Source organism: Apiotrichum porosum (genome assembly GCF_003942205.1).
Source record: "Apiotrichum porosum strain DSM 27194 chromosome Unknown scaffold_13, whole genome shotgun sequence".
Taxonomy (NCBI): domain Eukaryota; kingdom Fungi; phylum Basidiomycota; class Tremellomycetes; order Trichosporonales; family Trichosporonaceae; genus Apiotrichum; species Apiotrichum porosum.
The window spans coordinates 785,282-804,068 of NW_021167120.1; the positions used below are offsets into that span (position 1 = coordinate 785,282).

The window sequence follows — 18,787 nt, forward strand, 5'->3', positions numbered from 1 at the left end:
ACACCACCGTCACACACATCCGTCGCACATCTCCCTCACCCACACCCCTTGCTCAGCTGCGCGGTGCGCCGGCTGGCCAAGGTAGAGAAGTAGAACTTCTGTCCCAGACTTGTATTGCCAAGGGACGTGCCATCCCGTCTCCCTTCTCCGAACATTGAACAATTGCACAGGTTTGCTTTTTCATCATGTATGCACGATACGTCGTTTTTTACTTGCACTTTGTCTTCCTTTTTCTGTTGCTTTCTTTTTCTGTAAACTCTAACAGCGAGGCGTGGGTCAGTGATCAGTGATAGCAGCAGTTATTAACCGAGATGGCGATATTGATTGGCGAGGTGTTGAGCGACCCGAACGGTCCGATTCCAGCGAGATGGAAGATTGGAAGAAGGTCAAAGTTGGTTGACGTTGACTGCAATGCAGTGGGGAACGTCGACACTGGGTACTCTGCGAGGCATCGGGAAACAGGCGTGGGTTGTCATGTGGGACCATGGACAACGGCAGACAACCTTGCCATACAGGAAGGATTCGCACAGGGTGGTGTGGAGCCCACTCGCGGCCACTCGTTTGGCTGGTGGCATTCGGCGGACCGTCGGCTGTGCGACCGACAGCCATCTGGAGTCCCCGCGTGCTCGTTGTTTCTCGGCCACGCATGTCCGGGGCCGGAAGCAGCGCGTTCCCGCACCCAGCCGTCTTGTATTGTGCGGCATCTTTCTGCAGTGCCAATTACCCGCGCGTACGGCTCTGGCGCTCTGGGGGGGAGCTTGTTCCTCGCCGGTCGGCCCGCCGGATCAGTCTTTGCCGCTCAAACAGCGTGTGCAGCGTCGTGCGTGCGTGCGGGGGGTGTGGGGCATCTTGGCGGCCGGCTCTCGGAAACGAGCAAAAGTGAGCCGAACGGCGTGTGTTTCCTCCATTCTTTGTCATTACTCTCTTTCTCGTTTCTAGAAAATACAGGCCAGCCATTGTCAGCCAGCAGCTCTAGACACATCCCTCTCTTCGCCACCACCATGTCCCTGCGTCTCGCCCTCCCCGCCCTCCGTGCTGTGCCACGCACAGCACCCAAGTCGTTCGCACCCAAGCAGTACCACTCGTTTTCGACCACCGCGACTGCCCGCACAGCCACCGTCGCGTCGGCAGGTGCTGGCGCCGTCCCCGCCATGACGGTTCGCCAGGCATCTAGCGGTGGCAGCCGTGCAGGACCTAGCTTTAGCCGCCGCTGGGGCACTCGTCTTGGTATGTACTGTGACAGCAGCATGTTTGTGTTTCCCGTGGAGGGCGACAAGCGCGGACGTGGGGGGTTGGTGACGTCGTCGTCAGAAGCCAACCACCCGTGATCGCCTGCCTGTTGGGCCGAACCCGGAAAGGAGCATCAAACATGCCCTCGAGTCCATGACGGCTTGCTGACATGTACCGCAGCGTTTGCTCTCGCTCTTCCCACCGCCTTCCTCGTGGGAGCACTCTACCCTCCTCAGCTCGTCCTCATCTTCAACCCCCGCTACTCCCCTCCCCCTCCGACCGCAGACAGCAAGCACGGAAAGTCGCTCATGGAGGAGACTGAGCGCGAGCTGCAGGAGCTGTTTGTTGTGGCCAAGATGCGCAACAAGGAGGAGTGGTACGAGACGCGTGAGTTCTTCCCCTCTGGCCTCTGGGGTTTCTGCTTGTTTGCTCGACCGGGCCGCGGGTGTGCCGCGGATGTAGGGAGCCTTTTTAACCACACATGCCCACACACACCATGTGTGAACATGCGGGACATCCCCTAGGACTTGCCGCCTTTATGAATGGGGATGCTGACAGTACCAGGCCCATACCAGCGCTTCGACCCCAACAAGATCCACAACAGCCTCACTGCCGGCTCGCTCCGTGGACCTGGCAAGCTTGCCGTCCCGCCCATCGCTTTCGCCAAGCACGACGAGACCCAAGCTCTCGGTGAGTAAAGTTTGCGCTGCTAAAGAGGGGTGAAGTAGAGGGCACGAAGGACAAAAGGCGGCAAAGAGATGGCGTCTGGTCCCTTCATGTCGGGGTACCTGGGCCGTGCACTTCTCTTTGCAACAATCACATGTCCCTAGGGCTCGTCGGTGGACGCTCGGAGTGGACTCTCGGGGCCGGGCGGAGTCGACCACAACCCAGCCCTTTCTATGGTTTCCCAAGCCTCCTGGCTGTCCCAAACCTCGAGCCCTTCTAGTCCACGCCGCTGCGCAGCGGAGAATGAGATATGAACAATGCTAACCTAAAAACAGTTGTCCTGCACCTTGGTCGCGCACTCTGTGGTCACGACGGTATCGTCCACGGTGGCCTCCTCGCCACTGTCTTTGACGAGACTCTTGCCCGCAATGTGAGTATGAAGGGGCTGCATTTATCGAGTACGGTACTAACACAATACAGGCGCTCATGAACATTCCCTCGCACATTGGTGTGACTGCCAACCTGAACATCAACTACCGCTCGCCCTGCATGGCCGACCAGTTTGTTGTTGTCCGCACCCAGCTCGAGCACAAGCAGGGCCGCAAGGTCAACGTGAGCGCCACCATGGAGACTCTGGACGGCGAGCGCATCGCCGAGGCCAGCGCCCTCTTCATCGAGCCCAAGTGGGCCCAGTTCCTGCAGTCCTCCGGTGTCACCGAGGCCCTCGGTGCTCCCTCGCCCAACTCCATTGCGGCCGAGGAGCACCAGGTGTGAAGAGGTGAAAGAAGCAAATAAACGACGACAATCCTTGCCGAGGCCGTTCTTAGTTGTAGAAACCACTAGTAACTAGTAACCACCACCAGCCCCCCACCACGGCCTCCGTCCCCCCCAGCCTCCAGATTCCGAGATTCCAGCGTAGCCATTTGTATTCCAAGGCGTAGATGCTGTAGATGCACTGCCTAGACCTCTACTTGTGACGAGCACTTGCACCAGTAGCAGACTGGCCAGCCTCCACCCATTTGCGACCTAAATTCACCCATTCTGACTTGCTCTTTCCTCCGCCTTACGCCCTCATGCCTGCCGTGTCGCCATTCCGGCCATGAATTCCCCATACCGCGCCTGCACAGATAGAATCTCGAGAGTACTACTCGGCTACTCAGCTCCCGGTGAAATGCCCCCCGCGAGCCGACATGGCCCTCCACTCTTTTACTGCTGACAATAGGCAAACTTGACGTGGGTGGCGGCCAGTCTTGTGCGGGGTTTGTCCGTCTCGTGTTTCCAGCGGTCGTTGCCGCCCTCCGTTCCTTTAGAGAGCAACGGAAGCGGTCCTGTGAGCCCCGCAACCTGCTTTGGTCGGAGATCGGGAGGTCGGGCCAACTCCTGCTGCATGTCGCCGCGACGTGAGTTGTGGCCCCGCAGGCAGCATTAGATGTGTGGTGATACCTTCGGTTCGGCTTGGCATAGGCACCTCTGAGAAATGCGGGGTAGTTGAGCGAAAGCCGAAATCCACTCTGCTCGGTCCAGTGCAGCCATAGCCGGCGAGAGTTTGGTCTCCCAAGGCAAGCATATCTCTCACTTGTGGGGGTACTAACTATTGACTATTGCATGGGAAACCCTGCGCGCCTGCGCCCGTGCGGTCTACAACTTGGCCTTGTCGCCTTCCTTGTCCACTTTATCATACTTGCCCACGCCCTCATAGGCTCCTGGGCTATTATCGTTGAGCCAGGCGTCCAGCATGCCACCCTTCTCCACTGCACGTCGCAGGGGACCGCCGTCTCCGCGTGTGATCTCGTGGCGGACGCGCTGGGCCATAGTCGGTTGACCGGGAGCGAATACCTGGAAGCTTGGCGGGTGTCCGAACCCAACTACCGCGGCGTGGATGAGGATGTTACTGGGAGGCTGTTAGGACAGCGTCTCTCTCCTGAGCACACAAGCCATCGAGCTAACGAACAAGCCCGCCCAATAGCTCTGGCTCGTGCACCCATTGTACTCACGAAGTCAGACCGTACACCGGTTTGACACCACCACCCTCCCTGCCAGTGAGGAAGCGGTGCATACGCACCACGCCGCCTCCCCACGCCACGTCGCGGTACTGGTAGTAGGCGACGCCCTCACGCCCACCAATACTGGGAGCGTCGGCACTGCCCACAACGGGGTCACTGGCATAGTCGGGTCGCATTGGCGGGGCCATGGTCGTCGGCATGGTGTCGGCTCCCCGCCGGACCTTCTCAGAGAAGCCAAAGTTCCAGCCTGGAATGTCCTGTGGCCTGTCGTACAGGAAGGCAGTCAATGGCATGCTGAAGAGGTACTCGACCTCGGCGGGGTTCAGGACAGGGTTGATACGCCGGTCAATGTTGAGGAAGACCACAGGTGTAACGATCAGCTGGTTGCCGGCGAGGAAGGGGTCCAGCATGCAGAGGCACCGCACGCGCTCTTTGTCGATGGGGAGACCAATCTGGCTGTCAGCTTGTCACCTTTACGTGAGATCAAACTACACATACCTCCTCATAGGCCTCGCGACGCTGCAGCGTTAGTACCCTGGCAGTCTATGATGACGTTCGCAACGCACCGCAGTACCCTCCTCGTCCTCATCGCCTTCTTCATATTTACCGCCGGGCAGGGCTGTGTCGTGGGCGTATGTTCGGAGCTCACCCGAGCGCGTAGAGAGGAGAACATATAGGTCGCCCTTGCGCCCGACAAACAGCCTGCACAGGCGTCAGTATGATGTCAGGTGTCAGTGGGGGCACGACCAGCAGTGGAACGCGTCGAGGCAAGCCGAAAGGAGGGCAACGTACACGATGGCCACGGCCGCCATGCGGCTCTTGGGTACGGGGTGCGGCAGCGGTGTGCGCTTGTACTCCATAAACCGGTACAGGCATCTGCGTGTGTCAGTGCTGGCTTCTCAACTGAGACGCGACAACGGGGCGGGCGGCTCGCGGTGATCGCCGGGATCTAGGCGGGTGGGCACCAGTGGAATGCAGACGTGTACACACTGGAGCGACTCAGGCTTGAGGGGCAGTACAAGACTCTCGATAGGATCGGGGTTGCGTGGTGTCATTGCGGGACGAGTATGGTGGCGAAGAGTGTTGTTGAACGTGCAGATGTCACCCAGGCGATGGGGTTGATGTCACTATTCAGTAGCCGGAGGGCCCGGCACACGGAGGAAGCCGACGTCTCGTCCACCGACCAAAACACGACGACGCAAACCGCCCGTCCACGCGTCCACAGCCACCGTGCGAAGTGTGAGACCTGTTCAGAGGGAGGGAGGGGTGGGCCACAATGATATGAGCCGCTCCCACTGGATGCATGATCCCACAAGCAAGATCTAGCCCCCTAAAACGATCGTCTGTCGGCCTATTCCTGGGCGAAGGAAGGCTCCGTCCATGCATGCAGTGAACCGGTACCCACCCCTATTACTTCTCAACATCCTAACCGCATTTAGGAGCACTTGTAATGGGTTTATGGACATGAAAGAGACCGAGAGAGCGCTTTGTTGTTGGCTCGTAATCTGCCACCGCGCCACCTCCACCTGGTTCGACAACTGACGTGTCTGACGACGCATCGACCGCGAACAGGTCGTTTCTGCCGTTGATCTATTCTCCACGCAACCATGTCGCATCTTGCCATCTACCTCCTGGCACTATCGGCACTGTCCCCGGCACTCTCCATCCGCTCTCCTGCGGCTGGACTGCAAGACCTGGCCGCTTTCCCCAAATATGAGGTGCAGTTCCTCAACGAGCTTCCTCTGGCGGCGAGTGACGCGGACCGCTGTCGCGCCGAGGGCATCGTGGTCGATGATGACTTTTTGGAGCTGCGTCCCCGATCGCCTGCGACTATTGATGGTTCAGAGGGAGAGGGAGAGCAAGGGTCTTCCACATCGCCGCCACCGAGGCCCAAGACGCTCGAGCTTGTGACCCTCCACTACACTCCGCCAGGGAGCGATGGCGGGGCGCACACGTACCTCTGCGCTATGCCTTCGACGAACACCACGGCAGAACAGTCCCAAACTGCGACACACCTGAAAGACGAGCCAGACCCGGATCCCGTGGCGAGCTGGCAGGCTCTGAAGCATCTCGACGGTCAATGCCTCTACGCCCGCCACACCTGGTTCACCTACGCGTGAGTTTGCAACCCACCCCTCTGGTTCACGTGCGAAGGTGTACTGACTGTGTTCTCTAGGTACTGCCATAACAACTACATTCGACAGTTCCGCGAGGCAGTTCACACGGTCCCGGCGCCGCCAGAGGGATACACGCCAAAGGAGGACCCAATGTTCGATGCATACACGCTCGGCCAGGCGCACCCGCAAAAGCGGAGCAAGGGCGCGCTCCCTCCCGGCCAGCGTCGGGGAGGTACCGTCGCCCAGCGTCAGGCTGCCCAAGCCCACGCTCAGGACCATGGACACGGGCACCACGACGACCTCGCCCCCGAACAGACTGTGACTCTGGGTGTCAGTCCCGCTAGCCGATACCTCGTCCAGCGGTGGACAGACGGCACGCGGTGCGACAAGACTGGCCGGCCCCGCGAGGTCGAGGTGCAGGTGCACTGCAGCATGACGAGCGGCGACGCGATCTACATGGTCAAGGAGATTGACATTTGCAAGTACGTCATGGTCATTCACAGCCCGCACCTGTGCTCTCTGCCCGGGTTCCGTCCCCAGACCGCCGACGACATTGTGCCCGCCCCCATCCGCTGTCGCGAGGTCGTGGACGACGACGAGTTTACGCGCTGGGAGACCGAGCCGCACGTTTTCGAGGACGAAGAAGCGCGTCTGCGCCTCCCCGACCGCCCAGCCGAAGTCAACGTTGAGGCGCTTGCCCAGCAGGCCCAAAGCCAGGCGCAGGCCGAGTCTGCTGGCAGGAAGCTCAACCTCGCCAATGGCGTGGTCGGCATGGAAAGCCTCGGCCTTGACCTCCAACGCAAGCTCGAGGAGATCATCAAGAACTCGTACAGCGGTGGCGATGTCAAGGACGATGAGGCGCATTACGGTGACGCCGGCGACGACGGGCACGTGGACCAAGTCTCGTTTGACGACGTTGCTGACATGGTCGTCCTCACGTTCGCCGAAGACGAGGCCGGCGAGATGCAGCCTGTCGAGGTTGACAGTGTGTTGCATGTATCCGGCGAGGAGAGGCGCGGGTTCCTGGAGAAACTGCAGGCTCTTATCGACAAGGAACTGAATGGCGATGACGGCGAGGACAAGGCAGTCCGCAACGAGGAGAAGGTGAACCATGATGAGTTGTAGATGGATGTCATTAGTCTGCTTCGTCTTACACTAATACCTCAATGAAGAACTGTCGCTCTCTCTCTCTCTCTCTCTCTCTCAACGTTGGTGACAGCTAGATGCATACACAGGGACATTTTACGAGGCAGGCGGTTGACGCGAGAAATGGACGAAAACTGGTACGATCACTTGGTGGATCGATCTCTCGAGACGGGGGGGTGGTTGGCGCGATGAGGCCATGGACTGTTGGGTAGGATACGATAGGGAAACACGGGCAATGGATAGAGAGGATAGGCTAGGTGGGCAAATAGTCGCAAGAGTCGGGTACGGTGGGTCGAGGGGTTTACACAATGTCCCACATCTCCTCCATGGCGCAGCAGAACTTGCCGCACGCAACCGAGGCCGACAGCGAATAGTCCGAGATGGAGATCTTCTGGTCGACGTACGCGTCGGCGAAGTTGTCCGCACCACGGGCCATGGCACCGACGAAAACGGCAACGCTGTGCGACTCGGGGAGGGTGGGGAGGAACTGGGACAGGCGAACGGTGGGGGCGTCACCGGACAGGGTGAGCTTGATGGTGTTGGTGGGGAAGTGGTCGGTAACTGGGTTCTTGATCACACGGAGGAGCTTTTCAGAGCCCTGAACACCGCGGATCGACAGCTTGTGCAGGAGCTGCACTGTGGACGAGTTAGTAGAGTTCGCCTGCAGCATACAGCAACCGAGACGACTACGCCACGCGGCTGCGTCCTTCATTCGTCACTTACCCATAAGACCCGAGAAACGCTTGAACGTGCGGGGTATCCTCACGCTGGGGTTGACCTCGATGAGCACGCCCTTGGCGGTGTGGATGTACACCTGCAGGAGACCGGCCTTGTTGAGGGGCGAGTCGAGGAGAGTAAGGAGACACTGGTGGGTGATATCGGGACGAGCGTCGGCAATGTCGCGTCCAGTCTTGGCCAGGATGCCCTGGTGGTCGTCACAGTTCAGGAGAGCATACTTGGCCTCCTTGCCCGAGCTGTTCTTGCCGCCGCTACCAGACGACACGCGGTATGCCTCGAGACAAGCCTGCGATGGTGGTTAGTAACCTGTGGTCGCTCGGCCGGGGTACGGGCGAGATTGGGGCGAACGTCCTGCCTTTCAGAGATGGTGGATGATGCACCACGCGGTGTCACAAGACCACCGCGGTCTCCAGCTTGGAATGCCTTGGCAGGGCGCGTGCCCCCGTCACTTCGGTCTTTCAACGTACCTGCGAAAGCACAACAATCAAACGACGACGGTTCTCCTTCTCCTCGCCCGACTTGGCCACTGTTGCGGCCTGGGGGACCATGTTGGCGGCGACTGCCTGGCGGCGGCTGTTGGGGAGGGGACGGGTGACGCGCGAGGCCGAGACAGCAGCACTGAGAGCAGCACGGGTCTCGGCAGAGAGCTCCTGGGCACCGCGAGTCTCTCCCGGACCCAGAGGAGCGGGGGCCGAGCTGGACGACGCTGCGACCGCGGGATCGTACTCCTCGTCCTTGACGGAGGGCTTGGTATCGGCACCGCGGGGCTGGAAGACGGGGGCCTCAGCGCTCATCTTGGATGACTTGTGGAGGTCGGATGTCGCGGGGTTGGAGGCGCGCCTCTTGGGAGGGCTGGAGGAGCGGTGGGAGGACATGGCTGGGGTGATAGTTGTGGAAGAGATGTCTTTGGTGAAAGTTCGAGTTGATGGTCATTCCACAAGATGCACTCAGGGACCGGACGAGTGACGGAATCAAAATAGTACGTTAAATTTCTGAAATCCTCCAACTCAAATCGGGAAGCAACAAAGAGTAAGGAAAAAAGCCATCGGTGCACACAGCATCACATAACCGGTACACGGGAATCCCGTTGGCGCCCGGGATGGGGCATAGTCAAGTGTGTATCATTTTATGTAGTCAGAGTTGAATTGAGCAACATACATGCTGCAGAGCAAGGCAACGTAAAATGGTAGTCTGCAGATGAGGCAGGGCGAGAGCAACATGGTACCGTGGCAACGGCCAGCGTACCAGCGTGTGACGCGGCCGGCACATCACCTATACCCCTTGTACACCCACCTCTTACGGTCCCGACGGTGTACTTATTGGTTCAGAGTCATTAGAGCCAAGCGTTGGCCTCAATGCGCCGGAATGAATACTGTACTGAGCTAGGACTCGTGTAATCCGTCTTCATATCTTCATCCAGGTCGCACCTAGTGTTCATCATGTCCTGGATCTTTGTATTTCGCCGTCAATTATGTCGTTCTCGAATGTCAGTTTGGAGGTCTACCTCCTCGATGTCGATCTGTAACAGAACTGTCAGCCTCCGCATGCTACACATGCCCTCCTTCCTGATACGCGGAGACCACGATATGTAAGGTTCCTCATTAGGGAATCGGTCAATGGGCGTACCATGAGCGACAGAAGCTCAGCGTGTAGAGCAAAGGCAGTGCACTGGCGTGTGTATGGGACAACTGGGTGGCTCCGGTAACAACCAATACAGATAAACACAGGCGTCGACAGGAAGGATACACAGGGCAAAGGGAGAATACGCAAGTCGATGCGGGCCGTAGGGTGAACATCGCCTGCCGCAAGGAATTGGTCGAACACAAGCTCAACCTCTGCCTGCGACCTTTTGCTACAAAGCCCACCCTCTCTCTCGTGGGCGACTGACACCAACGCGACTTCTCAAATCGAAGGTAGCACTGAGTTCTGTCGTCGCATCACGCCACATGCCACACCCTCAACCCTCTCGTCCCACCCAGGGCATTTCATCGCACGGAATCAAAATAATCCGTAAAAGCCCAAAATTCTGAGATTTCCTTGCACCCGGTCACGCAACGGACCAGCCTGCGCAGCGGCAGATCGACATCAGTAGTGGCACCCACAAAAGATCTCTAATTCTCTGTGTTCCGTGTGCGTGCAATATTAAAGGGCAGCAGCGTATGGAGGCTATGCATCCAACACCAATACAATCCCTGGATAAGATCCCAGACGACGCTTAAGCGGCGTGGAGGGTGGCAAGGAAGGCCTCGCCGGCCTTGCCGGTGGAAGCAGTCTTCTTGGTCTTGCCGGCGGCCTTGCGCTCCTGGCGGAGGAGCTCCTGGCGGCGGAGGGTCTTGGCGTAGGGGTTGAGGCGGAAGAGAACAGCCTTGTTGCGGAGGGGGTTCTTCTTCTGGGTGAAGGGGCGCTTCTGGGTGGGCTGGCCGGCGGGGCGGACAATCGACTGGATCTCGTCCGAGTTGATGAGACGGGTGACGTCGGTGTTCGAGATCTTGGCGGTGGGGAGGGTGAAGCCCGACTTGTTCTCGTAGATCGAGTCAAGCGACTTGATGGCGTCCTCAGTCCAGATGACGAAGCGGCCGACGTGACCACCGGGGGCGAGCTGGAGGAGGTTGAGGGCGTCAACGGGCGAGGTCTCGACACCGGGGATGTTCTTGAAGGCGCGAACGAGGCCCTCGTCCTTGCCGTAGACGACGAGGGGGCCGCGACGCTGGCGGTGGCGACGGTTGCGGAACTTGCCCTTGCCGGCGCGGATCTTGCGCGAGTTCGAGACCTTGACGACGTCGGCGTAAGCGGCGACGGTCTTGAGGAGCTCGACGGCGGCCTTGGTCTTGTTGATCGACTCAACCGACGACGAAAGGACGAGGGGGACCTCCTGGATCTGCTCGATGCGGTGGCCGCGAGCGAGGACGAGCGAGGGGACGGCCGAGGCGGCGAGAGCCGAGGCGACGGCGAAGCGACGCTGGTTCTGGTTCACCTTGACGTGCCACTTGCGCCAGGTCTTGGTGGGGGCGAACATGCGACCGCCACGGCACATGTTGCCGAAGGCAGCCTGGCCCGAGCGCTGGGTACCACCACCGCCGACACGGGGGATACGGGCGACGGCACGACCAGTGCCCCACGACTCAGCCGAGGTCTGGTGGCCGGCGTTCTCGGCGACGGCGTAAGCCTGGCGACGGTTCTTGGCGATCGACTCTGGAGGGGGTCGTCAGTCGTCTGCGCGCCATCGCAAAAGAAATTGTCCACAGGTTTCGCTGTCACAGAGCACTTTCGGCAGGTCCCTCTCCCAAATTTCCTGGACGGCGGCTCCAGCTCCCCTCGGCGCTGCTAAACAGCCCATTCTCCTCGCCTCCTGTGCTCTGCAATGCGCGACCTTTTTGCGTATGTGGGATTTGCGGCTACTCACTGTGGACCTGCTGGACGACGTCAATGCGGATGGGCGCAGTGAAGACGGCAGGGAGGGCGACGGAGCCCGAGGACTCGCCGGCGGCGGAGAAGATGGAGACAGTCGGGCGAGCGGCCATTTTGCTGAGAGAGTGTGAGTGACGAGAAGAAGGAGCTGGTCTCTCTCTGTCTACACTTACAAAAGCTGTGTTGAAGGCTGGGGGGGAAGAGGATGGTGAGCTCGTCGTAAAAGATCGACTGCACGCGCTGCACTGCCAGGCGGAGTGCACACCCAGGGCCTGGCGGGCAGGCTGCCTGCGCCCGCCAATTTCCCCAGCGGCATTATATTCCGGCAATTTGTGCCCCCATCGCCACGTGAGCGTGGCACTTCTGGTCACTGCCGTTTACGTAAGCCTCCGCCGGGCGATCTTGGACATGGTCGGCCGTCCATCTTTCTCCAACGACCACCACCGCAAGCAAGCAACGATGGCACCCAAGGCAAAGCAGAAGTAAGCACAGGGCCTGCGACATTTGAGCTAACAGACAGGCGCATTCTCGTGCGTCTCGTGTCGAGCGCCCTCACTGGTTTCTTCTACACCACCTCGCGCGCGCGTCTCGGCGACAAGATCTCGTTCATGAAGTACGACCCTGTCGGTACGTCCTCGTATGTTGTTGTTCGTCATGTTACTCACGCTTTCACTTCAGTCAAGAAGCACGTCCTCTTCGTCGAGCAAAAAATCAAGTAGTCTGCCACGCCAAGCAGGCGGATACCCTATGCATGTATACCCGACTCCCCAAACCACCCATTGTTTCTCTATCAAGGCCATCCGCGAACGAGAACGAGGACGTCACCCATGTTCATTTGTTCCCCCGCCGACGTCGCAAGGTCCAGGACGACGGCGGTGCGCGGCCCTGGTTTCTGCGAGATACAGAGGATGGAGATACCATCGCGCGCGAGCTTGGACTGGGGGACCAGTGTGTCGAACAGCTTGCCTCCCGGCATGACCTGGCGGGTTAGCTCGAGCAAGGCTGCCAAACACCTACGTCCGGGACCCATATGCGCTCTGCCTTGCGTGTGCCGAGTGCCGCTGCCGTTGTGGTTGGCGCGTACTTGCCAACTCCGCCCAGCCATGCGCGGACCTTGTCGCCCGTCTCGTCCACTGTCCACTCGACGGCGCGGCTCGTGTCTCGAGGGACTTTGGGGTCGAGGGGTTTTGCGAGGGAACGGAGCTTGACACAGTGGAGCTTGTGGTGTTTCTCGTCTGCGGGTGTTGGGGCTGGAACAGAGGAGGACGAGGGAATTGTTGCCGCTGTTGTCGCCTGAGCAGTTACTGGGGGGCGCGGAGGCGGAGATGCGGCCGCCGCCGACGACGAGACAGCGGCAGCAGCTGCAGCCCGTTCGGCAATCACAGAGGGCGGCAGACGTTCTGGGTCTGGAGCAGGTGCCACCCGTGTGCGGTCGATCTGCTCTGGCATCGCCAACCTCCGCTTGCCGGTAGCCGAAGGCATGGTGCGTGCCAGTACTTCTTGAGCGTGTTTCTGCCTCTCCAGGCCGGCGTCGCTGCGAACATTGTAGTCTCGTGGGGCGGTGCAGTCGTGCGAGTCTTGAGCTCGATGTCTGGGTTCCAGTCAGTGTTGTTCAGTTCCATGAGGTTTGTGTCCCAGGTGCAATTTGTTAGACGAACACCTGCTTCCTTCGGCTCACTTGATACAATACGCTTCCCCACACCCGGCGCACCGCACCTCCCTGGCAATGCCGGCCCCGCCCTCCACACCTGCTTCCAGACCGCCAACGCTCTCGATAGTCTCAGACGTGCACCCCTTCCGAGCACATTCTCCCTTTATGCGCGCTGGCAACAGTGTCCTGCTCGGTCCAGCGTCGTCGGTGGAGGCGTCAGCGCACCCGTGGCCGTGGACGTGGTCTTTACAGAACACATGGGCGCAATGGGGGCAGGTGAAGGGGAGGAAATCGACAAGAGAGCAAGTGTAGCACTTGCCACCGATGTCGAGGAGGGACATGGTCTGCCGAGAGAGCTGGAGGGTGGTGGTGTGTTGGGTGGTGTTTACAAGAGAAGCACATCTCGGCATGTCATCTACGACTGGCTCTGACGTAGAGCGGAAGCAAAACACACACACACATGACGGAAAGTGGAGGCAGTCCAGTCAACCACTTTCCTTGCATTCTCCCACTCATCCACATCCACCACATCGCCATGGCTGACGCTGAAGCGGACGCCGACTTTCTCGCTCTCAGCGCAAGGACGCAGCGTGCCGTCGACAAAGCGTTCAATAAAGGTCTTCGGTCAGCGGGTGGTCGGCAAAGCAAGCGGAGAAGACTCAACAACAACACTTCCAATGGCAAGACTCGATCAACACGGTCCACGGCAGCGGCGGCCGCAGTAACCCTCGAGGAGGAGGGAGGGGGAGGGTTCATCCCCGACGACGATGACGGAGGTGGCGGGTTCATCGTTGATGACGATGCGGGTGGATTCATCCCGGACGACGATAGGGGCGGTGGGGGCTTCCTCCCCGACGACGACGCCGGCGGCTTCCTTCCCGATGACGACGGGGGAGGCTTCATTGCCGACGACGATGACGATGGAGGCTTTATCCCAACCGACTCTGGCGGTCCTTCACGGGGATCCACACGCGCCACTCCTGCAACACCTGTCGCAACCAACTCGGACGAACGCATTCCCCTCCGGCTCGTGCCGTCCCTGCTCGGCGCGCTCGGTCTCCCTGCTGACGAGGACGTGCTGGCCGTCTTCCGTGCGAGTGCGTCCGGCTGGGACGGGAACGGGACTGAAGGAGAAGGAGAGGGTGCCGTTAGCAGGAGGGATTTCAGAGCTGTATGCGCTGCGTTGCTGCCCGAGGACGACGGACCAGGGCAGGGAGACGGAGGCGGAGAGGACGATGAAGATGTGGAGGAGGACCTCTCGTCGGATGACAATGACACGGATGCGTTCCGGCCCAGCGATGACGACGACGACGAACCGGAGGAAGATGACGATGGCGGCTACGGCGCCGGTCCTTCGACATCTACAGCCAAGCCCAAGCGCCGAACTCGCAGGACTGGCCTGGAAGCGGCCCCCGTTGCCAAGCTCTCAACGGCTCAGCGCGCACTGGCCCGCGAACTCTGGGACATGCTCAAGCCCCCCACCGCTGCCGCACCGGCTCCTGGATCTGGGCAAAGTAACTTTATCCTCTCAAGGGACGACGTCAAGCGGTGGGCGAGGGAGATGGGTGAAATGTGGTCGGACGAAGAGGTGAGCTGTCTGGACCAATTGCCATTGGAAGCTGACACGGTATGCAGATTACAGACATGGTGTCCCTCTTTTCCACTCAGAACGAGGGGCGAGGACTGTCATTCGATGATTTTGGAGCTGTGATGCTTCGAGCTGGGTTAGTGTAGGGTGGTTAATACACGTATGTTGTTTAGGATGTATTCTAGGTCATAGCCTGAGCAAAAGGGCTAGCAGCGGTGCCCGCACCGTAAGGCCCTCTGCACGCCGTTCATCTTGTAAAACGCTGAGGTCGACAATGTCCGTCAGCAAGGCTGTGGTCAGTGAGGACATGACAAAACGGCCCGTTAAACGGTAGCCCAATCTCCGCAGACTTGGTCCGCTGCAGATCCACTGTTGCTACCGCTTCATTACTGCGACGGCGCCACCTCGAAAGAAAGGCTGTGGCTGTGCCTTTGGTGTCGAGCACGTTCGGTACCTTTGGTACCTACCCACGCCAGAAAATCAGTCACGACCGAGCGCATCCAGTGCGCTCGGTCTCATGTCCGCGGTGAGCAGGCTCGTGTGGATGTGTTGTGGGTGTCTTGTGGGTGAGTAGTGGGTGTGGCGGCGCTGCCATGACGACTGTCCTTTGTGGCCCGTGCACCACTGTCGCAAGCCTCCAACCTCGTTGCTGGTGTATGCGCGTATGCCACTGTGAACCATGTGCAACCAACCCCCAAAACCCGCACAACTCGGCCAACCCCCGAATACCGCTAGGCTTGTCAATACGGTCTATACATGGCTCATCCGTTAAACCGGTAGTATGAACTGGCTCTCCAGAAGCACCACACTAACCCATGCCAAGCAAGACGCTTAGACGCGGTTTAGACGCGATTGCCACCACCACCGCCACACGATGGCACACGACCCGGCGTCCTGAATTCTCCTGAAAGGAAACGAGCAGAAGCACTAAAGGGTAACCCTTCCGACCGCCGTATCCGAGGCAGATTGGGAACGCCCCGCACTGTAGACGCGCACGCTGGAGGAATAGCCTCGGCAGTGGCAAAGTTGGGTTCTCAGTCAAAACACACACGGCGCGCACCCGTCGCGCACATCAATGTGGCAGTTTACCACCACCACCACCACCACCTTCTTCATGGCCATCACCATCCTTCTGTCAGCTACATCCATCGTATAAGGGTTAGTATACATGCTTTCCACGCTTGGGATAGGGGTTCGAGTCCCCTTGGATGTATAACTGGAGCTTGTTCAAGCAGCTTGCTGTTTGAAGAGGTGTACGGTCGGACACGAGAGTGTTCGCTTTTGCTGAAACCATCGGCTGAGCGGTATTGTTCCTGCGGCTCTCTCTTTGTTTTTCTTTTTTTTATAGCACGACACGCCCCATGCTTCTACCAGGCACTCCTAGAGGTGCTCTTCTGCCTCTGCTCAATCCGGACACTGACATGTCTGCTGCTTACTGTCCCCAGCTCACCGAGGTGCAGTGTGTGGGAACCGGGGGCTGTGAGTGGCTCGTGGATCGGCGCCGTTTTCGGACCATTTTTTATTATCGGTACAATGATTGTTATTGATCGGCGCCGACCAAAGCCATACTTCCACCTACGGGTTTTCACCAGACCACACCTGATTTCGGCAGTATGACGCGGCGGGCCGATGGTGCGGCCGGCGCATTTGTCGCCCACAATCTACTGTGCGTGCCTCCATGTACCTCGAGTGGACGACGGGAGCGTGGGTGGGTGGCATTGTTCGATGGTTGTCAGTAAATATGGCTCGCGCAGACACACAACATGTGCCAAGTTGGGCCTCTGGCCCACTGCCACGCGGGGAGCGGAGCTCGACGGGCTTGTTATGCGGACAAAAATGCGTGGCACCCTCTGCACATGTCTCATCCGCAACGTCATGTACATCCGTACCTCACTCAACCTGGAATGACCTGCAGCTTGGCGGGGGTGGCACTTGTTCGAGGAGAGCCAGTAAGCATCAGAACGATAGAGAGAGGGGGAGCCTACCAAGGGCCGTTCGGAGGGCGAGGGAGGAGCGAGACTCGAGGGAGTGTATGAGACGACAGAGAGTGCGCCATGGATGGGCGTTATTAACGAGATCAAGATAAGGAAACGACCGACGCATCAAACCTCATTTAAAACAAGATAATACATCAAATCACAACTCACCGCCACGTCCACTGCGCTTGTTCACGACTGGTGTAACCGCTGCGAGTATGCCACACTGCCGTCGACTTTGACTCCACGTGGATCTGGTCGTGAGAGCCGGAACGACACAGTCGCCGGTAACATACCTGACCCGGAAGGCGTGCCCCATGAGTTCTTCCCCTTGCTTCGTTTTTGAACTCTGCAGTACACCGGTAATAACAACATGTCGTCCTTTGGCTTGTCTAGTACATAGTTTAGCACTCTGTCAGCGGAGGCCGGGTGTGGCACTCGGCACATGTTTACCGACCAATTTACATAAAGCACCGGCTACACCTCTCGTCCTTGCCGCGCAGGGCCATGTCAGTGACCACTGTGAAACTGGCAGATCACACCGCCCTGCTCTGGCAGATCACACCGCCCAGCTCAGGCAGAACATGCGAGTGAGCAGCCTAGAATAAATATATCAGCGCCCAGCAACGCCTGCGACACTTTGGAAGACACACACGGAAAAAAAGATAGCGGGGCGGAGTGCGGCTTGGGCGCCTGTTGGGGGCAGTTCGGCAGACCGGCGGCAGGGGTCAAGAAAGGGGAGGAAGGACAAGGCAAAGGCACCCCCCCTCTCGCTCTCACCGAGGCGCTGCCGGGGCGCTTGTGGTGATGAGGCACTGCTGTACAGTACAATGCGAGCACCGGGTATGCCGTGGTGGCCCGGGACGCTCACCAAACGGTGCCGCACTCGTGTGTCCAGTTTACGGGCGGGTAGGCCGGCGGGCACGTCGGAGCAACGTGACGCCTCGGCTTGCGCCTTATGGATATACACCCTTAGCCGCAACGCCTCGTTGGACGCCCATTTGCCTTTACGCTGGGCACTTTCCGATTTGATCTGCGGCGCTTCGGTAAGCCTTTGTTTCTGGTTTCGTCTGGTGCGTGTTGTGTGCCGCCATGTATGTACACACTCGTGTGTGGCGGGACCCCCTCCGACACGGAAGTTGCGTAAACCGCCACCCTTGGAGAGAGGGGTGAACTTGTGCATTAGCGTGAGCCAATAGACGGGGGCTGAGCCGACTGCGCAGGTCGAGGTATGCAACGTTCTACGCACCCCAAAGCCTCCCACCGGCCACCGTTTGGGTCGCCTCCTGGGTGTCCTCGGCTGGCCCCGGAAACACATACATACCTCTCGAGGTATAGCCATGGCGCCACAGGCTGTCACCCCAGATCGAGGAACGCAAAATCCGATCTGGCAAGGACACTCTCTTGTAGCTTGTGGTATGAATGATATTTCCGGAGTGCCTCGGAGCGCCGACACATGCGCCGACACACGCGCCGTACACGCGCGCTGACACAAAGACTCGGAGCCGAGCTACCGAGACTGGCGGGGTCGCCTTGGGTTTGGTTCAATTCGGTTGGGGGGTGGGCGGTTGGGGTTGGAGGGGGGGGGGCAGGCGTTGGTGGATATGTGGCACCATGACGAAAATGAGCCGGCAGAGGTGTGTCAATGAAGTGAGCGTGTCAGTGAGTGCCAGAGGGCTGTGCTGTGGCGGCAAGGAGGCGCCGAAGGAACGATGTTTTGGCAGAGTGGTTAAGGAAGAGGAACAAAGGAACCCGCCTGTATATCCTGTATATTGTTTATATCTTTTTGCGCGTGTGTGCGTTTGTGCACACACCGACAGCGATCACTAGTGCGTTCCGTTGGGAGATGGGTGCGCGGTGACGTAAGATCGGCACCGAATATAGTCCCGCTCACGACCCATCTGCAGAGCTACAGAGCCGCCCGCATGGCTCAGCCCGCTCTCGCGCCTGCCGCGCGCGCCGCCGCCTCACTCTAGAGCGCCAGCATGTGCGGTCGGGGTCTCGGCAAACGACCCGACCTTTGCGAGCGGCACAGAGAGAGGGAAGAGAGGGAGAGAGCGAGCGAGACGCATGAGAGCGCGCGACACAGCGCAGAAGAGCCGCCAGAGCCACACCCGCGCTCGCTTGGGTGGGGGCCGAGTCTCTCATTCCAGCACCACCCTTCCATCCAATATCCAACCCTCTCGTCCCATTCCAGCACTCACCAACAACCCCCCCCATCAACTACACCACCGTTTTGCACTCTTACACACGCGCACACATAC

The 18,787-nt window shown here is 59.3% G+C and overlaps 9 protein-coding genes and 1 non-coding gene across 10 annotated transcripts; 6 read left to right on the forward strand and 4 right to left on the reverse strand.

Annotated features, from left to right (window-relative positions):
- Window positions 1-1,001: 1,001 nt before the first annotated feature.
- EHS24_002711 (uncharacterized protein) lies at window positions 1,002-2,670 on the forward strand (the record flags this gene model as incomplete). The annotated part of the gene is made up of 5 exons (XM_028618438.1): window positions 1,002-1,227; window positions 1,411-1,617; window positions 1,795-1,920; window positions 2,232-2,326; window positions 2,377-2,670. 5 exons carry the CDS (start codon window positions 1,002-1,004, stop codon window positions 2,668-2,670), a joined length of 948 nt encoding a protein of 315 aa, XP_028473394.1.
- An 864-nt stretch (window positions 2,671-3,534) lies between these two features.
- EHS24_002712 (uncharacterized protein) lies at window positions 3,535-4,954 on the reverse strand (the record flags this gene model as incomplete). The annotated part of the gene is made up of 6 exons (XM_028618439.1): window positions 3,535-3,787; window positions 3,891-4,351; window positions 4,398-4,418; window positions 4,466-4,601; window positions 4,692-4,775; window positions 4,890-4,954. 6 exons carry the CDS (start codon window positions 4,952-4,954, stop codon window positions 3,535-3,537), a joined length of 1,020 nt encoding a protein of 339 aa, XP_028473395.1.
- A 552-nt stretch (window positions 4,955-5,506) lies between these two features.
- YOS9 (Protein OS-9) lies at window positions 5,507-7,141 on the forward strand (the record flags this gene model as incomplete). Its single annotated transcript, XM_028618440.1, has 2 exons — window positions 5,507-6,015; window positions 6,076-7,141. 2 exons carry the CDS (start codon window positions 5,507-5,509, stop codon window positions 7,139-7,141), a joined length of 1,575 nt encoding a protein of 524 aa, XP_028473396.1.
- A 322-nt stretch (window positions 7,142-7,463) lies between these two features.
- On the reverse strand, window positions 7,464-8,775 carry EMG1 (18S rRNA pseudouridine methyltransferase; the record flags this gene model as incomplete). Its single annotated transcript, XM_028618441.1, has 3 exons — window positions 7,464-7,798; window positions 7,886-8,186; window positions 8,368-8,775. The coding sequence occupies 3 exons, from the start codon at window positions 8,773-8,775 to the stop codon at window positions 7,464-7,466; spliced, it is 1,044 nt and encodes a 347-aa protein (XP_028473397.1).
- Window positions 8,776-10,115: 1,340 nt separating this feature from the next.
- EHS24_002715 (uncharacterized protein) lies at window positions 10,116-11,421 on the reverse strand (the record flags this gene model as incomplete). The annotated part of the gene is made up of 2 exons (XM_028618442.1): window positions 10,116-11,092; window positions 11,304-11,421. 2 exons carry the CDS (start codon window positions 11,419-11,421, stop codon window positions 10,116-10,118), a joined length of 1,095 nt encoding a protein of 364 aa, XP_028473398.1.
- A 346-nt stretch (window positions 11,422-11,767) lies between these two features.
- On the forward strand, window positions 11,768-12,027 carry MRPL33 (39S ribosomal protein L33, mitochondrial; the record flags this gene model as incomplete). Its single annotated transcript, XM_028618443.1, has 3 exons — window positions 11,768-11,790; window positions 11,829-11,935; window positions 11,987-12,027. The coding sequence occupies 3 exons, from the start codon at window positions 11,768-11,770 to the stop codon at window positions 12,025-12,027; spliced, it is 171 nt and encodes a 56-aa protein (XP_028473399.1).
- A 71-nt stretch (window positions 12,028-12,098) lies between these two features.
- EHS24_002717 (uncharacterized protein) lies at window positions 12,099-12,790 on the reverse strand (the record flags this gene model as incomplete). Its single annotated transcript, XM_028618444.1, has 2 exons — window positions 12,099-12,287; window positions 12,326-12,790. 2 exons carry the CDS (start codon window positions 12,788-12,790, stop codon window positions 12,099-12,101), a joined length of 654 nt encoding a protein of 217 aa, XP_028473400.1.
- Window positions 12,791-12,895: 105 nt separating this feature from the next.
- Window positions 12,896-13,390, forward strand: EHS24_002718 (uncharacterized protein; the record flags this gene model as incomplete). Its single annotated transcript, XM_028618445.1, has 1 exon — window positions 12,896-13,390. One exon carries the CDS (start codon window positions 12,896-12,898, stop codon window positions 13,388-13,390), a length of 495 nt encoding a protein of 164 aa, XP_028473401.1.
- Window positions 13,391-13,494: 104 nt separating this feature from the next.
- EHS24_002719 (uncharacterized protein) lies at window positions 13,495-14,881 on the forward strand (the record flags this gene model as incomplete). The annotated part of the gene is made up of 3 exons (XM_028618446.1): window positions 13,495-14,547; window positions 14,595-14,683; window positions 14,740-14,881. 3 exons carry the CDS (start codon window positions 13,495-13,497, stop codon window positions 14,879-14,881), a joined length of 1,284 nt encoding a protein of 427 aa, XP_028473402.1.
- An 807-nt stretch (window positions 14,882-15,688) lies between these two features.
- On the forward strand, window positions 15,689-15,760 carry EHS24_002720. The gene has a single exon. It is a non-coding gene; the product is annotated as a tRNA-Gly (tRNA).
- The last annotated feature ends 3,027 nt before the right edge of the window (window positions 15,761-18,787 follow it).